This window comes from Silene latifolia, chromosome 3, assembly GCF_048544455.1.
Source record: "Silene latifolia isolate original U9 population chromosome 3, ASM4854445v1, whole genome shotgun sequence".
Taxonomy (NCBI): domain Eukaryota; kingdom Viridiplantae; phylum Streptophyta; class Magnoliopsida; order Caryophyllales; family Caryophyllaceae; genus Silene; species Silene latifolia.
In genome coordinates, this window is record NC_133528.1 from 11,130,735 (window position 1) to 11,151,136 (window position 20,402).

The window sequence follows — 20,402 nt, forward strand, 5'->3', positions numbered from 1 at the left end:
TTATACTTATCATATTTATTTTTTAATTATTATAATTAATATATTGTATTATTTAATATTATATTATTATTAATAATGTTATCTTTTATATTACTAATATATTATTATTATTACTATATTTATTATTATATTACTATTTTTTTATATGTATTATTAGATTATTATCATATTATATTAATATATGAATAATAATGAATAATGAATAGTATTGTTATAATATTTATTATTATTATTGGTATTAATTCTATTATTATTATAATCTTTTATTATTATTTCGGTTCGGTTCAGTTCAGTTTAGCTATATTAAGTTCAGTTCAGTGCAGCTTCATTAAGTTCAGTTCAGTTTAGTTCAGTTCAGACAATTTCAGTCCAAAAGAACAAGTCTTCACACGGCGAGACAATCCTTTTTTATAAGCAACCATTCATTTTTCTGCTATCAATAGATAAATACGAAATATTTTTTTATACAAAGGAACCGTCTATGAGCGTGTATAGGATACGATAATTATTGGTCCGAAAAACGTATAAAATCAATTGTGACACTCTGTAATTTCATAACTAACAAAAAATGGTGTCATTAAGGTTTCCATTCTCCTCCTGGTTTTCTCCGCACTCAGCAACTCCCAATTTCCCCTCCAAACCTCGCCGTGCCATCTTCACCGCCGCCGCAGCCGCCGCTGCAACAACCGCCGCAGTTGCCGTTACGGTTAAAACCATCAAACAAAAACACCCAGATGCTGAAAACCCAGTTGTTGATTTAATACTATCTAATTTTTGTTCATCCGCAGCTTCATGGGCATCAATGTCTTTATCTTCAGGAGATTCTTTGACGAAGACGGTGGTGGAATCGAAAACTGGGGTGGAATTTCCTTGTGTGATCAAGGATTCTCAGACATTGTTGGGAATTGGGTTGAGGAGGAAATGTGTTTTTGGTCTTAAGAATATTGATGTTTATGCTTTTGGTATTTTCAATTTCTCTACGTTTGGTTATTGATTGTTTTATTAGAATGTTTGTGTTCGAGGCTCGGGTTTTGATGGGTATGTGAATGTCAGCTAGTTTAGTTGATAGAGTTTATAATAGTGTAGGTTTGTTTTAATGGATACTTAGATGTCTGCTAGCTTAGTTGGTATTCTCGTGTTTATTGCCATGAGAATGTTTGTGGTTGAGACTCGGGTTCTGATGGGTATGTGGATGTCAGCTAGTTTAGTTGGTAAAGTTTATACTAGTGTGGGTTTGATTTGATGGATACATAGATGTCTGCTAGCTTAGTTGGTATCTGAGACTCGTGTTTATTGCCATGGGAATGTTTGTGTTTGAGACTCGGGTTTTGATGGGTATGTGGATGTCAACTCGTTTAGCTAGTTAAGTTTATACTAGTGTAGTAGTGTGTGTTGTTTTGATGTATATGTAGATGATAAAACTCGGTTTTTTTATTGCCATTTGCACCTCTTAAAAACCAGGAAATTTAAAATTTGATGGGTCTTTAGAATATAAATTCCGGGAGATTTTCAGAGGTTGAAAGATGCAAACTTTGCTATGGAACAGCTCAGAATTACTCAACTTTAAGGGTTTTATTTCATTTTAATTCAGGAGGAGGTACATTGTTTGAAAGATGGAAGTTTTCCTATGATAAAGCAATATATTCTCCTACATAGTATCAAATTATATGTATATGATACAATTCGACTATTTCGGAATAGGTTTATGGGGGTAAAGATGATGCAAATGTGCTTAAGAAAGCGTTTGGGTCATTGTGATTAGGTTCAGGGATTTTATAGGATATCTCATACTGAATTTACTACAATGCTGTACAATGTTGGAACAGTATGAAGGCTCCAAGATTGTAGGAGGCAGTTTGTTTGAGGGATTACTCGTAATGTTTGGCTTATTTGAAACGTATCTGTTGGACTAGTATATGAATGAAAATGTAATGGGGCTAGAAACCATTTGTTTTTGTTGCATTATTAGCTGCATACTTATATTCTTTCATTATGAATTTCGATGACATAAAGCAAAATAGCTCATCAAACTAGTGGCTAACAGATTTAACACAGGGTAAAGCTTCATATATCCGACTCCTCTACCTCGCCATTCGCGGGAGCCCTTGGGTAAAGTTATTGTTGTATGAGCTGCTTAGTTTTAGCAGTTTCTTGATTGGAGAGGAGGTTTGGTAAGTTCATTTCGTACCTAAATCAAGTATGTTCGTTTGGGAAGAGCAACGAGATGATTCTTTCTAGTGCTGTATATCTTGAGGAAATAGTCATATCCAGTGGTGCAATTAGATACGAGTACAAGATTTCCATCATCAGCTCTATAGCTAATGCACTTCTCCAAATTAGGAGAATTTTCTGTTAATTACCTCATTACTTTGTACTTTGTGTCTGTCCATCCATTACGTATTCTCAAATAAAATTATTCATGTCAATAGTTAGCTTCGTAAATCTTGTCTCAGTGATGTATTCATAATGCTGCAATGGTGTTTAATAACCTCTTGAAATACAGGGAGTATTAAATATATTAGTTTTGCCTCACCATCGCCTTATGTCGGACCTGTTTCTGCCAGTGGGCAGTGTCGTGGGAACATCTAGTAAACTTGGTTTGGTACAACATGTGTGGACACTTAGTGAGATCTTTTTGAGATGGCTAGGTGTATATGCTGATGAAGATGATGTGCAGAAGACTCTCAAGGGGAAATATGGGAAGCAATCAGCCGATGAGTTGAAGGTGAATAAAGAATTTAATGAAGATATCTTGGCGAGTGACGTAAATGTCACCGTTAGACTACAGATAGTCTATTCTAAGCTGAGCATTAAGTCAGTAAGAAGTGCTTTTGAAGAGTCAGTTGGAAGCAGACTTCAGAAGTTTGGGGGTTCAGACAACAAAGAATTGCTTGAGAGGTAATTCTCTTTACATTTTTTTATGCTCCCTCTGTCTATTAATAAACTTGCTAGTTTTTTTCTGCGCAAAAAATAAGGAAAATAGTAGGATGTTTGTGAAAATGCAAATTGATAAAAATGCGATTCACAAACCAATGACTAAGTAACATGCCAAAAGGGAAAATTTTAAGTGAAAAGTTTATTCACGGACACTCTGAAATGGAAACCAAGTTCATTCGTGAAGGGATTACTAGTTTAGAACCTAACCATGTCTTCTAGACAGTCTGAATTGCAGTCATCATTTTTCGGAGACCAGAGTGCTTTTTTGCTGCTTTTAAATCTGCTTTAATTTTGATATTTTGCTGGATATGTTTGCCTAAACTCCTTAAATGCCAACTTTTGTGATCTCTTTGAGCTGCATTGCAGAGCAAAAACTTGTTTAGTTTTAAAGCATTTTATCCCTATTATTTTTTGAACTTTTTGCTAAAATGGGGTTTAAACCCAAACTATTTAACAAAATAGGGCGGATTTCAAACTATTTACCAAAAATGGGTCCACGTCACCATTTCCGGGATTTGTTTTTTTTTTTTTAAGAAATTCGACATATCTCGCTGTCCCGGACAGCGAGAATATATAGAGGGCAAAAGGCAAAAACAAGCATAATGTACAAAAGCCGGACCTGTACATACTCGCTGTCCAGGACAGCGAGAAAGCTTGTATATTAACATACTTGACAAGCTACTTTCGTTGTCTCCGTTCTCCTTGCTCCGACAACCAAATGACGAAATAGAACCCACATTCTCTTCTACTCACTTCCCTTATCATATACACATCTTTGTTCGAGTTATTAGCTCTGTGGTTTGTGCAAAAAATGACCCGCAATATCGCCGTTCGCTAAGAATTTCGGTTTCGCAAAAATCCATTTATATTGATAGTGAGTGATATACAGCAGGAATTATGGTAATAGTGTAATACAATACGGTAAGAATTATGGCCAGCTTTGAAAGATCATACTCCTTTTCTGATAAAGCGTGACTAACGACACCGTCATTGAAGAAGAGAAGGAAAGTGAGAAGAAGAGAATTATTAGTAAACGGCAATATTGTGAGTCGTTTTTTGCACAAACCATGAAGCTAATAACTCAAACAACGATGTGTATATGATAAGGGAAGTGAGAAGAAGAGAATGGTGGTGGTATTTCATTATTTGGTTGTCGGAGCAAGGAGAACGGAGACAACGAAAGTAGCATGTCAAGTCGTCTAATATGCAAAATCGCCCACCGTATATTCTCGCTGTCCCGGACAGCGAGATATGTCAAATTTCTTAAAAAAAAAGGAAAAATGCGGAAATGCTGACGTGGACCCATTTTTGGTAAATAGTTTCAAACCCGCCCTATTTTGTTAAATAGTTTGGGTTCAAACCCCATTTAAGCAAAAAGTTCTTATTTTTTCTAGTTTACATGATAGTTATTCAAATTATAGTTTATTTACACACTTGATTTGGAATCTTATTGTTTATGAATTTTTCAGGTTCATGAAGTACGTTTAGATTTCTAGATTTTGATAGTTGATAAGTTCTCTATGGTCTTCAAGATGGAAGTATGTTATCGTTTAGTCATGGAGTATTTGAGCTGATACTCGATTACCTGCTGCAGGTTCACATCTCAGTTTAAGGATGAACTGAAAATACCCAAAGGTTCTGTTATAGAACTCTCCAGACATCATGGTCATGTACTTCAAACAATAAGTAAGCTCGTGACGCTTTCTCTAGTCTTACCTTGAATTTTCTTCTGCATAGTTGAGTACTTGTACTGTTCGTGGCGCTATTTGTCGTGTATGTGGCTTCTATGAAAATAACATGGCTCGGAACTACTCTCAAATTTTCCTTTTGAGCTGTTTTAGAAAGGCCATATTCCCCTCCTTTTTTTGATTAATAAGACGGGATAAACCCAGAGACCTACAGCGAGTAGGGCCACTTGCACAATTATATTTCCATTTTTTTTTTGTTCGTCTTTGATCTTTTGTTAAATGTCATTTGAAAATTGACCGAAATTCTAGCATCAAACACACTTCGGCACTTACATAGTTACATGTTCTTAAAACTTGTATGCAGTCGATGGACAGGAAGTGGGGAACATTCAGAGCAAACTTCTGTGTCAATCAGTACTAGATTTATATGTGGGTGAAGATTCATTTGATCAACAGGCCAAGGAAAGTGCAATGCTCAAGTTAGCCAACGTTTTCGACAAGAAGAATGCGCCCCTGGGATAGATAGTAAACGATGAATAATCGTGTTTTACTGGTTGCAGGACTTTGTATACTATTAGTCGAGTATGAATATAAACGAGCATGCAACTCAAGACTTTGCAAGACATTCCGTATCATATAACAATAAATGCAATAATTCATCGTTCTTGAGCAAATGGATCGACTTTTGTAATAATTTTTTAAAATGCATCATAATATATGTACTTTTGCGGGTTGGACTATCAGAATTCGATGTCCCCAACATATCTTAGATGGTTAGATGTCCCAGAACTCGTTTACTTCGCAATTTAAAAAGTGAAAACGGTTTATTGTGTCATTTTCTTTTACGTAATTGCTAAATCCAACACGGCATTTTACTCAATCTAACACATTTTACCCATTTTTCCACCACTACCCTTCAAATAAAAAAAAAAACATCAAAAAACAAAGAGCAACCACAATCCCAACCCCGTCACCCTTCTAACAGCCCCAAATCACCACAGCCTCAATCACCCTCCACCACCACCGACCGCTTGACCTCGGCGCCGATCTCCTGCCTCCTCGCTGTCAACTCCATCCCAGCCCCGTCGCCGATAACACCTTCGTTGCGGGTTGAAGGCCGGTGGATCGAACGATGATGATTGTGGCTGAATCGAGGCGACGAACATGGCGGGGAGAGTGTGGTCGGCGATGGTAGTGGGTGGGGGAGGATTTGTTGGTTGTTGAGGGTTTGGGTTACGTAAATTTTTTTTTTGGTTTTAATTTCTCCCTTTCTTAGAGCAAGAAATTAGGTTGAGAAATGAGAGGGCTAAACTCGAAATAAGACAGAAAAATGTGCGGGATCTAGTAAATTTGTGTGCGGGATTTAGCAAGTCCCTTCTTTTATTTCATCATTATAGTAGATAGTAGTAGAATAAGTCAGTCGTCGGCTCACTGAATATAAACGGTACTGAAGAATCTATTTCAAGATCAAGTGGTAATTATCTACCAGTAATCGTACCCTTTTAAGACAGGGTGATAAACAAAATGATTACATCAAACCATGCTATTAAACTCTGATCATTAAGAGCCTTACCATAAGTTCTTAAATCTATTCACAAGGGAGAGACGGAATCGCAAAAGAAAGTTGTGACATCTTGATGCCACAAACTTCACCAACTAAAGACATGTTTTTGTTCAAAGTTCATAGGAGTAGTTCATAGTTACAAAGTCTCGAAGTTCCTAAACTTTCATCAACTCCTGAAACACAAATCAAACATAATCATATCAATCATTAAATAAAGCGTCTTGCTTGTGACTGACGGGTACATTTCGTCACAAGCTGAAGACGAGGTAAAATGTGACCCATTTAGGACGAAAATGTAACCATTTTACCTAAAAAGTTACCAGAACAATTTCCTAAGCTATAATAATTTGTCCTTAAAATGGTAACATTTTGTCGTTAAAATGGCGACATTTAGCCCGTTTTCAGCTTGTGACGAAAAGTGTCCGTCTTCAATCAGAATTGGTGATCATTAAATGCATTCATCACGTAAACCATGATAAAGTTATAAGCATCGAGATCGAGACTAAGACCAAACAAAACATTATCTATCGTATTAAATCTTGGGTGATTAGATGCACAGCAACTAAACTAATCTGTAATGGTTAAATGTTGCCAGCCTGCCAGGATACATTGAAGCGGTATTGACCATATTTATGCGGCAAGTACGCAGCTAGCTTTTGTATCAAAAGAAACATGGCTTATTTAAAATCAGTGGCCTTGTCAACGAGGAGTATATGAAAAGAAACATGGCATACTTAGCTTGAGTAGCTTCTACATGAATTGATGAAAACAGGTTTCTACACAAAGCATCAAACTCACACACAAATGCACGGATAATGGAAAAATTCAGGCTCAGCATGCAGGAGGAAGGTTATAGTTCCATACCTGTTCTTTCTGTTTATAGACAGATTCAAGTTTCTTCATATACTCCTCCATCATTTTCTACAATCAACAAATAAAAGAAACACAACTGAATCATTTTGGCAGCAACCCAATCAAGGCTGGGCTCTCAGATAAACAACATAAAACACTCCGTATTAGAACAACAACTCTCCTATAGGATCGTCCTATAACATAGAACTGACCCAACAGAAGAAAAGCCCAAACAAAAGACATTAATATATTAAGCTCTTGATTATATATACTCCCTCTGTCCCGGTCATTTGTTGTCCTTTTCCATATTGGGGTGTCTCAGTGAATTGTTGTCCTTTCTATTTTGAGAATGAACTTGATGAGCAATTTGATCATACATACTCAATTTGTTCCACTTGTCATTTAGTAATTGGCCTCTTCCTCTTTCCTTGGTCTTTGTGCCAAAACCAAAGGACAACAATTGACGAGGACAGAGGGAGTATTTGATAACTTTATATCTTATAATGAAAACTAACATATTTAAATACTAAGTTATTAATTTAAAATATTAAGTTATTAAAATAAAATTATTATTTTATATTTTTTCTAAGTGATTTTATTGGGCTTATGTTATTGGGTCAGTCTTACCTACAAGCAGGTCTTGCAACACAATTTAAGTCGCCACTATCTCAAGTCATTTCCACATACCAAGAGGTTCAATTATGTACATCCTTCAGTAGTCAAGATGCAATACAGCCTGAATCGCTGGTCCAAGATCATGCGCATGGTCCGATGGCTCGTATTTATAACTCAACAACTAGAACTATCTTCATGAAACACACATATAATAGCAGACAGGCCATGCAATTAGCTACATACTGATTCATCACAACCAGTACACTCTATTGCGACTGTAAAGGGGATAAAAAGTTCGACGTATACTAATTTCTGAAATATCCACTTAATTTCAAACATTCCCAACGGATAAATAAGCAAGGGCCATGCTATAATGTCCAGAATGACTCATCCAAAAGTAAAGAAAATATCTGCAGAGTCATTTCTATAATAGTTCCATAACATACGTGATGCTTTGAAAAATGATAGTACCTGCAGATCAGCAGAAAGGTCTTTAACATTATCTTCTGAAAGCTTTTTATCCTATAAGATAAAATCACAAAAGAACCCCACATCAAGTACGAGTAACAACTTAAAAGATGAGGCTTATAAATAAATACTAACTCAAATTTTGACCAGATGAGATAACTAATTAAAAAATTTGCACCTAGGACTCTAGTAGGCGTAGGTTTCAATCAAACTAGACCTAGGTGGCCCGTTGACTAGACCTAGGTGGCCTGTGTTTACATAATTATACTTGAGATTGGCAAGTTATATTGAGGTTTGACCTTCGGCAATTTAAGCGAATCTTAGTACTCTTCTCGTATAATTGATCATATCAAATTTCAGAAAATCAAAGTATACTTACCGGGATAATGGATTTGAATAATATGTTTTAGTTAACTTCTGAGTTATATGACACCCTAGTGTAATTATGTAAACATCACGTCACATAGGTGCAATTTTGTAAAATCTTAGGCCAACTAAGTATTTTCCCCCCAATATGTAATAACACCAAAACACGACTAATAAAATCAATACCTTCTCAAGTTTTTCATAAGCCTTCAATGCATCTCTTCTGATGTTCCTCAATGCAACCTACAAATTGACAGATTTTGGAGGTCAAACTGATAAGATAGTATGTCTTATACAAGATTGGCCAGAACCCAGTTGTCTAACAGAGTCTCAATGAGAGATAATCAGGCCTTGTATTTTACAATTGACAGGCATTTTGAATCATGCTCAGAAGAGCCAATTAGGTTTGGTTCTTTCACGAGATCACTGAACAGTTTGGGCAAGCCACCAGTAACTTTTTCTTGTCTGACCCAGGAGTATACAATAATGTAAACACACTTAGCAGTCCATATCCGTACATTCAAATACAGTTATTCAGCAAAGGTATTTTGTATGATGCATCACCTTCGCAATGCAGAGGAAACGAAAATTCACTTTCTCAGTGTTTGACCAAACACTGATTGATAATGAAAACAACATTTTCCAGAATGTACCGTTTCTAAAAATGAAGGAGAGTAAAAAAAATCACACGAAAAACCTACCTTTCCTTCTTCCGTAAGTTTAGAAACAACTTTTGAAAGCTCCTGCATCAAATTGTGTTTGATCAAATCACAGGATGATTAAGAAACTGCATGTGACTATTTTAGTATTTAAGCAATCATTCCTATACCATCGCATGTTAATCTCTTGTAAATGAAGTATTCGCATAATTAGAAAAAAAGTAAGAAAATGGCAAGAATAAATTTCCATTTGTGCAGTCTAGAATAAAAAAATGACCTAGTCACAATACCACCAACATCACTCAATGCCTCAAAAGCTCCCGCCTATTGGAGGGTAAATAGGGTTGAATGAATGTAGTCTTGCCTTTGTATTGATGCTTAAATCCAATAATCTAAAGTGCATCAGAAATTGTCTTATCTCCAGCTACTTCACAATATAAGAAGCATAAAGTTTAGCTAGCCATTTTGCTTTGTTGCATAATATGTAAAAGTAAACTAATAGTGAGTCTTTAGCGCCCTATGACTAAATGTCTAAAAGCATTTCTTCAGATAGGTATGGCCGTATGGGATTTAATGAGAAATATGCATTACAAAACTCAACAACTGTCTGTCTCTAAAACAAAGATTTGACACGTAACAAATTAACAATACCAAACATCTTGCAGAAGGTGGGTTTTTCTTTTATTAGACCTTGTAAGCTAGATAATTAATATTCAATTCTAGTCATAAGATATATGTTCCGTAACGCATAGATTAAAAGTAAGTTAACGTTACTTGATTCTCAAGTCAAAGGCTTGTTGAGGCTTACCTTCCTTCTGTCGGCAGTTAGAGGGGGTATGGATAGTCGAATAACTTCTCCATCATTGTTAGGATTTAAACCAAGTTCAGATGTTACTATGGCCTTCTCAATAGACTTCAAGCTGAAAAAACCAGAGATCATACCCATGTGATAATGTGCAATAAACCGAAGAAAATAGAATAAGAAACTGAAGTGCTCTATCACATTAATTCCAGGTGGTAGTGTGGTGATTAGCAACGGAAAAGGGTCCACCATTGACCATTCTTAAGTTAGGGCTTACTAAACATAAAAGCTACTCCGTATAACCTAATTAGTAACTTTTCTGACCAGCCTTGAGTACAAAATCAAAGGTGAACTTTTTCTCCTATGTCAATCACAAGTGAACTAAGTCAGAACTCTCAGAAGTGAATTTATCTGCCATCTGAGAGCATATATGAAATATAAAGGCGAGCTTCCCAAGAAAAGATAAGTAAATCAAGAACAAATTTTATATTCCAAAATCTGCCATCAATAAATAATTCATCAAAACTCAAATTATCAGAACTTTTCAAATTGAAGCATTCATATTTGAAATGAAGACCACTGGTAGCATTGACTCCATTCTTCCTAGGACGTTACAGATTTACAGTTACGTAATAATCTTAGGTTGTCAACAAATGTGCAAAACTTTTGAGAGCTGATGAGCTAACTATCAGCTGAGTTTTATTTGCATTAACATTAAATGTGGCTACTTAAAGACTCTTCTCCACCAGCGTTATGCCGAGTATGAATTTAATTGATGTTTTTTTAACAAAATTTCTCTAACATCTATCGCAAATTAGCAAGGTAGAATGTCAGCAAGTTTGACTTTCAGAAACTATACCTTGATTTATCATACGGCGAGATCAAAATAGAACTCGCATCTGGGGTAGTAATATTAGCAATGGTTTTTAACCCGACTGGAGTTCCATAGTACTCAACCTGCATAAGCATTTGAGTTCATTATCTAGCAGCAGTAACTTCAGAGAACTGAAATGTAGAACTCTATAGTGATGTGTTTAAGCTTTTCAGTAGAACACGAAAAAGAACGTGGGACGGTGTACCAACTATCACTCTGAAAAACTCCATAACATCACTTTGAGATTCCGTCGTATAAAAAGGTCAAGAATGCACACCTCTACTCGATCCAACATTGATGGACTAGCTCGGCTTGTCCTCACAGAGTTGAAATTTGAACGCATTGTTTCAATAGTTTTCTCCATCCTTTGTTTCTTATTAAAGAACACAAATAGTTAATTCTAAAACATTTACAAAGAAGCTAGTTCTAACACATCAGGAATCACTCGACCACTGTAAATACCAAGACTTACAACATCTTTCTCGATCGTAGATTTCTCAGCTTCAATTTCCTCAATGGTTGCCGACCTTATAATTCCTGCTCTGGAGAACAACCACAACAGTACAGACTGTTGAATTTAAAAGCACAATGTATCGAAGATGTAATTACACAACTCGAAGCTGTAAAACTCAACAACATCTCCTTACCTCTTTCGCAACTCTTTCACAATCGGCTTTCCACAAAACTTGCCAAGACCACAGTCAACCCTAACATAACTAGCAGAAGACCTCCAAAATGAAAGATTTGTTCTGGCACACTGATTTTCCAAACTATTACAGTCCAAACTGCTGACACCTTCAACAATAACAAATCCAATTCAACGAAACGAAACGATCCTCAATTCTAGTAAAAACAACAACACTGCTTATATCAACGATAAAATTACAACTCTTATCATTAACCCTAGAATCATTTCCAATTCCAAGACAATAATTGTTAGGTTAATTCATTTGAAAACAATAAAATCACCCCCAATACGGAACATATGTTCACACAAAGTGATTTTCCGAACTATTACAGTCCACATTGCTGAAACCTTCAACAATAACAAATCCAATTCAACATAACAATCCTCAATTTCCAGTAAAAATGACACTGCTTATATCCACGCTTAAATTATCACTCTATCATTATCCCTAAAATCACCTCCAATTAAACCTAATTCTTAGGTTAATTCATTCGAAAACAATAAAATCACCTCCAAAACAAAACATTTGTTGCGTAAACTGATTTTACGAACTATTACAGTCCACACTGCTGAAACCTTCAACAAAAACACATCCCATTCAACATAAGGACCCTCAATTTCCAGGAAAAAACAACAGCACTGCTTGTATCCACGATAAAATTATCTCTTATCATTATCCCTAAAATCACTTCTTAAATTATTCATTTGAAAACAATAAAAACCCCTCCAAAACAAAACAAAACATTTGTTTGTGCTAACTGATTTTCCGAACTATTACAGTCCAAATTGCTAAAACCTTCAATGTCAACAATATAATCCAATTCAACCTAATGATCATCAATTTCCGAAAAATTAAATGAACATGAAGATTCCTAACACCGCCTCTCAAACATTATTGCCGAAAAATTAAATGAACATGAAGATTCCTAACTACATAATTACATATATCCACAAATGTATCTCTATATCATTTATCCCTAAAATCACCCCAAATTTAACCTAGTTCTTAGATTAATTCATTCGGAAAAATAAAATCACCTCCAAAAACATAACATTTGTTCGCGCTAACAAAATTTCCGCATTATTACATTACATATTGCTAAAACCTTCAACAACAACAACAACATAATCCTCAATTTCCAGTAAAAATAACACTGCTTCTCCAACATTATTGCCGGAAAATTAATCGAACATCAAGATTCTTAACTACATATATCCACGATAAAAGTCCAACTCTTATCACCCTAAAATCACCTCAAATTTAACCTAATTCTTAGGTTAATTCAATCGAAAACAACAAAATCAATACTCAGTACAATACAAAACTTCGCATTTACAGCAATTGAAAATCTATGAAAGTGTTGCACATTATTCATACATAATATCGTATACTACATTAATTTCGAGCAAAAATGTTGAAGATTAGGTTTTGGGAGAAGACGAACCATGAAGAGAGGTGCGATGGCGGAAAGAGTGGAGATAAGTTGCGGATGAAAACGACGACGTCGACGCCATTGCCATTGAAGAGCTACCAAAGCGTAGTTTTTTTTTTTGCTGAATAAAGAGAACAGATACTGGATAAGAGACTGTAAGAGTGTGACTGTGTGAGACACAATGAGCTCTGTATTGTATTTTAACAATAAAATATTAACCCAAAAAAATACTCCGTATATTTTTTTATTAAAAATGTAAAAATAATATTTTTTTATATAAAAAAACGGAAAATTCACCCGGGAAACACGAAATAGTCAATACCTGCTTTTTAAACGGGAAAACTTTAAGAGACCATAGTCCATACCTCTTGTTTACGAGCTCAGAAAATGACGAGTTTTTTTTTTTTCAAATCAATCATCTTTCCGAGAACTGCGATTTGAAAAAGAAAAGTTGGTCGTATTTCAATCCTGTGGTTGGGAGCTTTTGTATGTCATTTTATTTTAGTGAAGAAACTTTGAATGACTATATCTCTTGGTCACAACTCACAACTTCCAAATTCGACAATTGTTGATAGATTATGTCTTTTAACTGTTAAGTACATCAGGTAAAGTTTTAATCTTATAGAAGGTTCGCGGGGTTGAAGAATACTGGCAGATATACCGTCCTGACAGTATATTATGCAGCAAATTTTAGGTCGCAACCGTAGCTCATATAACTTGATTGGAATAATTGTGGCACACCACAATTTCTGTACAAATTCACTCTTGTCAAGCATGTACAAATGGTTACATCACTTACATGACTTTGGTTGGGAGCCTGGGATCTATTGAAGCTTAACATCATGCTCGTGAACGCATTACAAACAAAGTCGAGTAAAATCATGCCCCTACTAAAGTCAGCAAATAAGTGTTAACACACAATTTATTCCCCGTTGTTTTATATGAGACGGTCTAAAACTGCCCCAAATACGACTATGACTTATGAGTGTGAATGTCTCCTACAAGACTGGTTATTACACTGCTTTTGACACCAGAACACGATATCCATCCTGAGCACTTCAAGCTATATCGACCACTGCTCGACCAATGATGGTTCCCTCACTGAGATCTTGGTATGCTTTATTTGCCTCCTCAAAGTTGTATACTTTTGAAACAGCTGCCTTGAGATCAAATGTACCTGTCTCTGCCAATTTAACTATCTTGGGTAGATCCTGTCTCGCCCTTGCTCCATACGAACCAATTATTTTTACCTGTTGAACAATGGATCATAGAAAATATTAGGACTATGGAGTATGGACGCAGGAGAGAGTCTTACAAGAGGCTCATGGCTGTGATGCCGAAAACCAGGCAAAATTAAATGCCTACTAATAAGGTTTAGAAACATATGCACCTGTCTACGAACAAGACGGTTTATATCCACTTCCCCTCTGGCATTGACATCAGCAAGCCCAATCATGACGGCTTTTCCTCCATCGCGAACACTTTGTGTGCACTGTTGGAATGTTCTTGGTTTACCCAAAGCTTCAATGGCGATGTCCACACCTAATCCTCCAGTTAATTCCTATACCAAACAATTCAATTTGAAAGCTGAAATACTAAATACAGACAATCAGGACAAGTTCATGGTCTCATGAAAGATATACATCAAGGGATCGAAATACTTGTAATCCTCAAACACAAGTCATAAAAAAGGATGGGAAGAAAATACAACAAGGACGTTCAAGTTAAACAGCGGTGCAGTTCTACGATAGGCACGAGGAGTGAGGTACAAATATGTCAAGTAACCAAAAATATATACTCCGTATTACAATAACATTAGTATAGTAAGAATTATTTTCAAATCCCCAGGGCTTTGGAGAGCAAATTCCAATAATGTGAAATGTTTCTTTTCCGTAAAAGAGGTGTGGTTGCATATTTGTGAGTTTGTGACCACCTTGCCTCGTCATAGGCAGAAGCCTTTGACACATTCCATATTGTCGTCATAGTGGTTTTTTCCATTAAGAAAGATGCAAAATTAGGTCTACTGGCAGAGGCATCTAGTTACAAGATAGTCATTGACCATGAACTAAGTCAGTCAGAATAAACAGTTGGTCTCATTAACCCTTTGTTTTGGATACAAGTAGAGGAGGGAAGGGAAAGTTTCATTAAGTTAATCAACAACACTAAAAACTGACAGAGGATGAAGTACAGTACTTTGACTTTTTCTACTGCATCTTCTTTCAGAGCGTTTACTACGTGAGTAGCACCAACAGCCTTCGCTTTCTCAAGCTTTTCATCACTGATGTCCACGGCGATAATGGGAGAAGCACCAAAAGCACGTGCAATCTGCAAACAACTGAGATATGCATGTACTATTAATGAGAAAAACACAGCTAACCAAAAAAAAAGTGTCCTGTTCTTAACGCGTAAAACATTAGCACGGTTTGTCCGTTTTATTATTTTCAAGAGTGAGTCCAACTCCAACATGAGATCCCAGATTATAAAATTGTCTTTGTGGAAGGCTAGCTTTAACCATGATTTACCGTCTCCTCAACATTAATCATAGTACCATACACTTATTAACTAATTACACATCTTCCAATTAATTTTCAAAGTCTTGCTTCCTTCTTTCTAACTAAACTATCCGATCTATATTGTAACATATAGCAGCTCAATGCAATAAAATGTCCTTAGTGTGTTTGCCGATTATAAATTGTCATTTCTTACTTAAGAAGGGCTAAAATCCTACAAGTATCCGATAGGGGCCCATGTGTGTCGGATTGGACTCGCCTTTGCATCTCTTTAGCTATACACAGAGGATCCATATCCATGTCCAAATGTCATGTTTGATAAATGGATTTCAAGAAAAAGAAGAATTGATTCTGATCACTGTAAAACATAAATAAATGCAGACTCTAAACGCTCATTCTGGTATATTTTTATTTATTTTTTTGCAGTAGCAATTGAGCAACATAGTATAGAACATAGTAATCAGGCTGTCGTCTCAAGTCCAAAATACAACTGCAAAAACATTGAGCATTTGAGCAAGTATATGGCTCAATATGTAGTGCTAAAAACAGTTTTGTAATCATTCTAACCATCATCTTTGACCAAAACATTGTAGTTCATATTATATACCTGGAGCCAACACCTCCAATGCCGATAACAGCAATGGAGTCCCCGCCACGAACATCAGCAGCATGAACCATGGCACCATATGCTGTAAAAACTGCACAGCCTAAAATTGCAGACTCGGTATATGGCAACGAGTCTGGAAGTAGTGTTAGCCCATGTGCTGGGATAACACAATATTCTGCAAGGCCTCCCATACTGTACATGTACACTGGTTTTCCTACACAAAGATACACAACACTTGTGTCATTCAACAAGAGAGAAAGGTATGAACAGTTTTGGTTATGCTTATACATTTACAACATGCAAAGATATCTGTTTTGAACAACGATTAGTTGATCACTCGTCAATTTTACACTAATCATTTCAAACCCTTAATTCTTATGGTTACTCTACTTAGTGAGTTGTACAGATAAATGACGGTTATGTGACTTCCTATTCCGGTGAGGGTTGAAAGAAGTTGGCCTATTGGCCATCCAGTTAACTACAGCTACAAAGAGAAAAGAAGAATAAATGGGAAATATTATACTCTGTATTACACTACATACAAGGTCAGCTCAAAAATCCAGTTGACCTCGTCTTGAGGTTTCAAATGAACTATTCAAGCAAAAGATATTTGGCCACAAACCTTAGCAAATGACAAAAACAAACAACACTAAAAATGCCAAAATGAGACAGCATTAGCAATTTAGCACCACATGCTAACAGTAGACACTAGTTCGGCAAATGTAGACGCATAGAACATATACTCACCATTGCTTCTAAGAAACAATCGTGTTTCACCATCATATAGCGTTCCTTTGGCTCTGTTATAAGCAAAGAAATCCTCACAAAGGTCATCTTGCCCCTATTTAGCACAAAAACATTAATAGCAGAAAATTATTAAAAAATAAAAATGGAAATCAAAAGCCTATTTATTTACCTTCGAACAAAAGGAGCAGTTACCACAAGGCATGATAAAAGCTCCAACGACATGCGATCCAACAGGAAATCTGTAAAATTATTATTTTACAGATTATGTCAACTCTATACAGTAGAAAACACCGCATGAGTATCACGCCTTTAGTTCCATTGTTTGAACAAAACATGATTGAACTCGCCGTTTTAACAACTATGAACATAATTAAGATACAATTTACGAACCTTTGGATCGTTCTGCTGTCTGTAAGAGGACCATGCTCAACGACTTCACCTGTGATCTCATGGCCGACAACACAAGGACTGGCAAAGGGAATTTCGCCTTTTATCACATGAAGATCAGAGTGACAGACTCCACAGGCTACAGCCAGTACACCAGAGATATCAGCAGTCAGTATACTGCTATCAGCTTATTTACATTGCATTCACCTTAAGCAATTAAATTAAAAATAAAACACATATGATACCCTCTTTAATCAACAAGCTTCTAATGAAAAAAGAAGATGCAAGGTCTACTAAGTATATGGGGCCTTCTCATCTAACTATTTGATCCGTTTCATGTTTAAGACGGATATGCCCGTCTTAAACAAGAATTCCTGTTATACAAATTCTCATTTCCATCAAACATTTGTCAAATTGTGCATCACTTGTCACTTTTCATGAATTTACACTCATGTTATAACATACAGTCAAATTCAGGTCCCTCGAATCACAAATAGTCTAAAACAAAATCAATCAAGTATGCCCCTCAAGGCCTCAACCCAACTTTGTCCCACTTATTCCATGTACATCCCCATCACATATGCAAATTCCTATTCAACTTAACTTTTTCCCCCTCCAAACCCCACTTCACATCCCCCTAATCCCCACTACTAATCGAAGATGTCTTAGGCTAGTGGTTAAGATGGAAGTAGTGTGGATATTAGTTCCATGTTCGAATTTCCCTTCCCCTTATATCGTACTATCCCTATCGCTAACAAAAACAAAAAAATCAACTGAGGAAAATGGGCAAACAACTCATTCTTCCAAAAGATCATAACTTCAGAAAAAATAACACATACCAAGTAACAAAAAATTCAATTATTCCAAAAGATCATAACTTTAAGCCAAAAAACAAATACCCAACAAAATTAAAGCAATAACAACAAATCCCATTTTTCCCAGAAGATCACAACTTCAAACATATAACAAATATCCAACAAATTAAAGCAACAACAAGTCTAGTTCTTCCAAAAGATCACAACTTCAGAAAAATATCAAATACCCCTTTGTCTCCGTCATTTGTTTACCTTTTCAATTATTTGTCAGCGGTATTTTAATTAAAGATAAACAAATAATTGGGGAGGCTGGGAGTACCCAACAAAATTTAAGAAAGTCAGTTTGTCTCTCCTGAGACGGTGTATCCACCTCAATCGCACTTGGATAGATGGGACAAGCTTCTTACTAGTCCGTTTTAAGTTTAAGACGGATACGTGTCTCAAACAACTACCCCATGCAATCAAAAGATCATAACTTTAAGCTTAGAAAAACAATCAAGTAAAACCCAAAATTACCCTTAGTTTTGACAAGAATTTCATTAGCTTTAGGCCTGGGCATATGAAAATCTTCAAAAGTTAAAGGTTGATTAGGTCCAGTAAACATGACACCTCTCATGTATTTTGAAGTTCCACCATTATTAACATTATATGAAGAAAAAGATGAAGAATTAGGAGATTGGATTGGGTGTGGTGAGGGTGCATGGCTGTGTAAGGTGGGTATTGTTGAGAGTGTAGAGTATGTTGATGAGATTAATGGAGTTAATATGGTTTTAGTGATTGATTTGCGGATAATTAACGCCATTGATGATGGGATTAAGAGTTTGTTTGATTTGATGTGATGATGATGATAGGAGATTTGAGAGTGGGGGTTGGTGGGGTGGAACTTGGAAGATAGTGATGAGTTGGATGATGTTGATGATGTGGAGTTGGAGTTTATCCAAGTTAAGGTTTAATGATTTGGAGTTCTAATCTGGATTTTGGACTAGGATTCGATTATTTCCTTGTGTTTGTTCAAAGTTCAAACTAATGGTACTGGATTGAGATCGAGATTTTACTTTAAATCGATAGATTGTAATTAAGTCGGGATTATTTTTTATTTTTTATTTTATTTTATTTATTTATTTTTTTGGCAGCAGTAAAATCGTGTAAATCTAACTATCCATAGCCTTGCTTCAAGGCTATGGGCAACATTATTGAAAATTCTAGGAACATAACTAAAAGCTAAGCAATGAAACGAAGAAAAACAGTCATAAATATCCTGCAAAGTCGCCTTAAGAAGATGATGTGGTCGTTTCATTCCTATGATCTGCAAAATCAGTGATAGACAGTCCGAAGAGATCTCCAAATGTCGTATTCCCCTTTCCCTAGCCCATAAAAGTACCAAGCACACACCAAGACCTTCCGCCTGCAACGCTGACTCCGCTCTAATCCTCCTGTCTGTGCTATAGAACCTATTCCCACTTTCGGACATAGCAATCCACCCAACCCCTGCCTTTTCCAACCCCTTCCATCCCGCATCAACCATCACACGAACATTTTCACAATCACTGATCCTACCCACAACACACACCGGATTACTATCACGAATCCAATTCAATTCACGCTATCCCTCCCAAATGTAATAGTATTGCCGTTCAAATCGCATGAACCTTTTTTAATCTCATCAATGGCGCGAATCCCGGTGCTTGCAATTTGTGACCAAAGGTTAAAGAACATCATAGGATGAAAATCCACTCCTTGAAACAGTATTCGGTTACATTACTCCAAATGCACCAAATCGTGGCTAAAAACCGCACCTGATGTTCCTCCCTACACTCTACATTTTCCAAGTAAGACACCCAATCAATAACCCATGTATCAATGCTCAAAAACGAGTCATGATTTGTACTAATACCAAGCTCAGAACTAACCCACAGCCTTCGGGACACAGGACAGTCCCTAAATAAATGCTCCATTGTTTCCATGGCCATCTCTCCTCCCCGACAGAAGTCGAGATTATTGGATTTGTGAAATGTTGTTAGTAATGACCACACTTTATAATTTGGATTGATGAGATGGTTATGAACTTAGGATCGATCAAATGGGATGATTGAGATCATATTGTGAAATCTCAATACCCAACAAGTTAATTAAAAACATAGTTACTACTTACTACAATGTTAGCAATGATATCAAATTATCAATCTAATGGTTAAAATGGAGGTATTGTGGATAATAGATCCCAGATTCGAATTATACTTCCCTCTCTTGTAATGCGATTAAGTGCGCTTGGTTAAACCAAAAAAAAAATGTTAGCAATGGTAAGAACAAGAATTAAGAATAAGAATTAGCTTAAATAGTATACTTCACTTATTTTCTCGAAAAACCGTCTTAAAAACCTTTGAGTCTCC

The 20,402-nt window shown here is 36.1% G+C and overlaps 3 protein-coding genes across 3 annotated transcripts; 1 reads left to right on the top strand and 2 right to left on the bottom strand.

Moving 5' to 3' along the window:
• The first annotated feature begins 465 nt into the window (after positions 1-465).
• Positions 466-5,299, top strand: LOC141647182 (fatty-acid-binding protein 1). The gene is made up of 4 exons (XM_074455279.1): positions 466-962; positions 2,649-2,898; positions 4,532-4,623; positions 4,990-5,299. Exons 1-4 carry the CDS (start codon positions 569-571, stop codon positions 5,145-5,147), a joined length of 894 nt encoding a protein of 297 aa, XP_074311380.1. The 5' UTR covers positions 466-568; the 3' UTR covers positions 5,148-5,299.
• Positions 5,300-6,063: 764 nt separating this feature from the next.
• LOC141647184 (ribosome-recycling factor, chloroplastic) lies at positions 6,064-13,127 on the bottom strand. The gene is made up of 11 exons (XM_074455281.1): positions 12,959-13,127; positions 11,473-11,620; positions 11,298-11,367; positions 11,103-11,198; positions 10,811-10,908; positions 9,958-10,069; positions 9,192-9,233; positions 8,677-8,733; positions 8,128-8,178; positions 7,054-7,110; positions 6,064-6,362 (listed from the first exon to the last, which is right to left on the bottom strand). The coding sequence occupies exons 1-11, from the start codon at positions 13,032-13,034 to the stop codon at positions 6,345-6,347; spliced, it is 825 nt and encodes a 274-aa protein (XP_074311382.1). The 5' UTR covers positions 13,035-13,127; the 3' UTR covers positions 6,064-6,344.
• Positions 13,128-13,634: 507 nt separating this feature from the next.
• LOC141647183 (uncharacterized) lies at positions 13,635-18,942 on the bottom strand. The gene is made up of 8 exons (XM_074455280.1): positions 18,529-18,942; positions 17,201-17,336; positions 16,980-17,049; positions 16,811-16,904; positions 16,064-16,277; positions 15,140-15,281; positions 14,337-14,507; positions 13,635-14,196 (listed from the first exon to the last, which is right to left on the bottom strand). Exons 1-8 carry the CDS (start codon positions 18,812-18,814, stop codon positions 14,005-14,007), a joined length of 1,305 nt encoding a protein of 434 aa, XP_074311381.1. The 5' UTR covers positions 18,815-18,942; the 3' UTR covers positions 13,635-14,004.
• Positions 18,943-20,402: the final 1,460 nt, after the last annotated feature.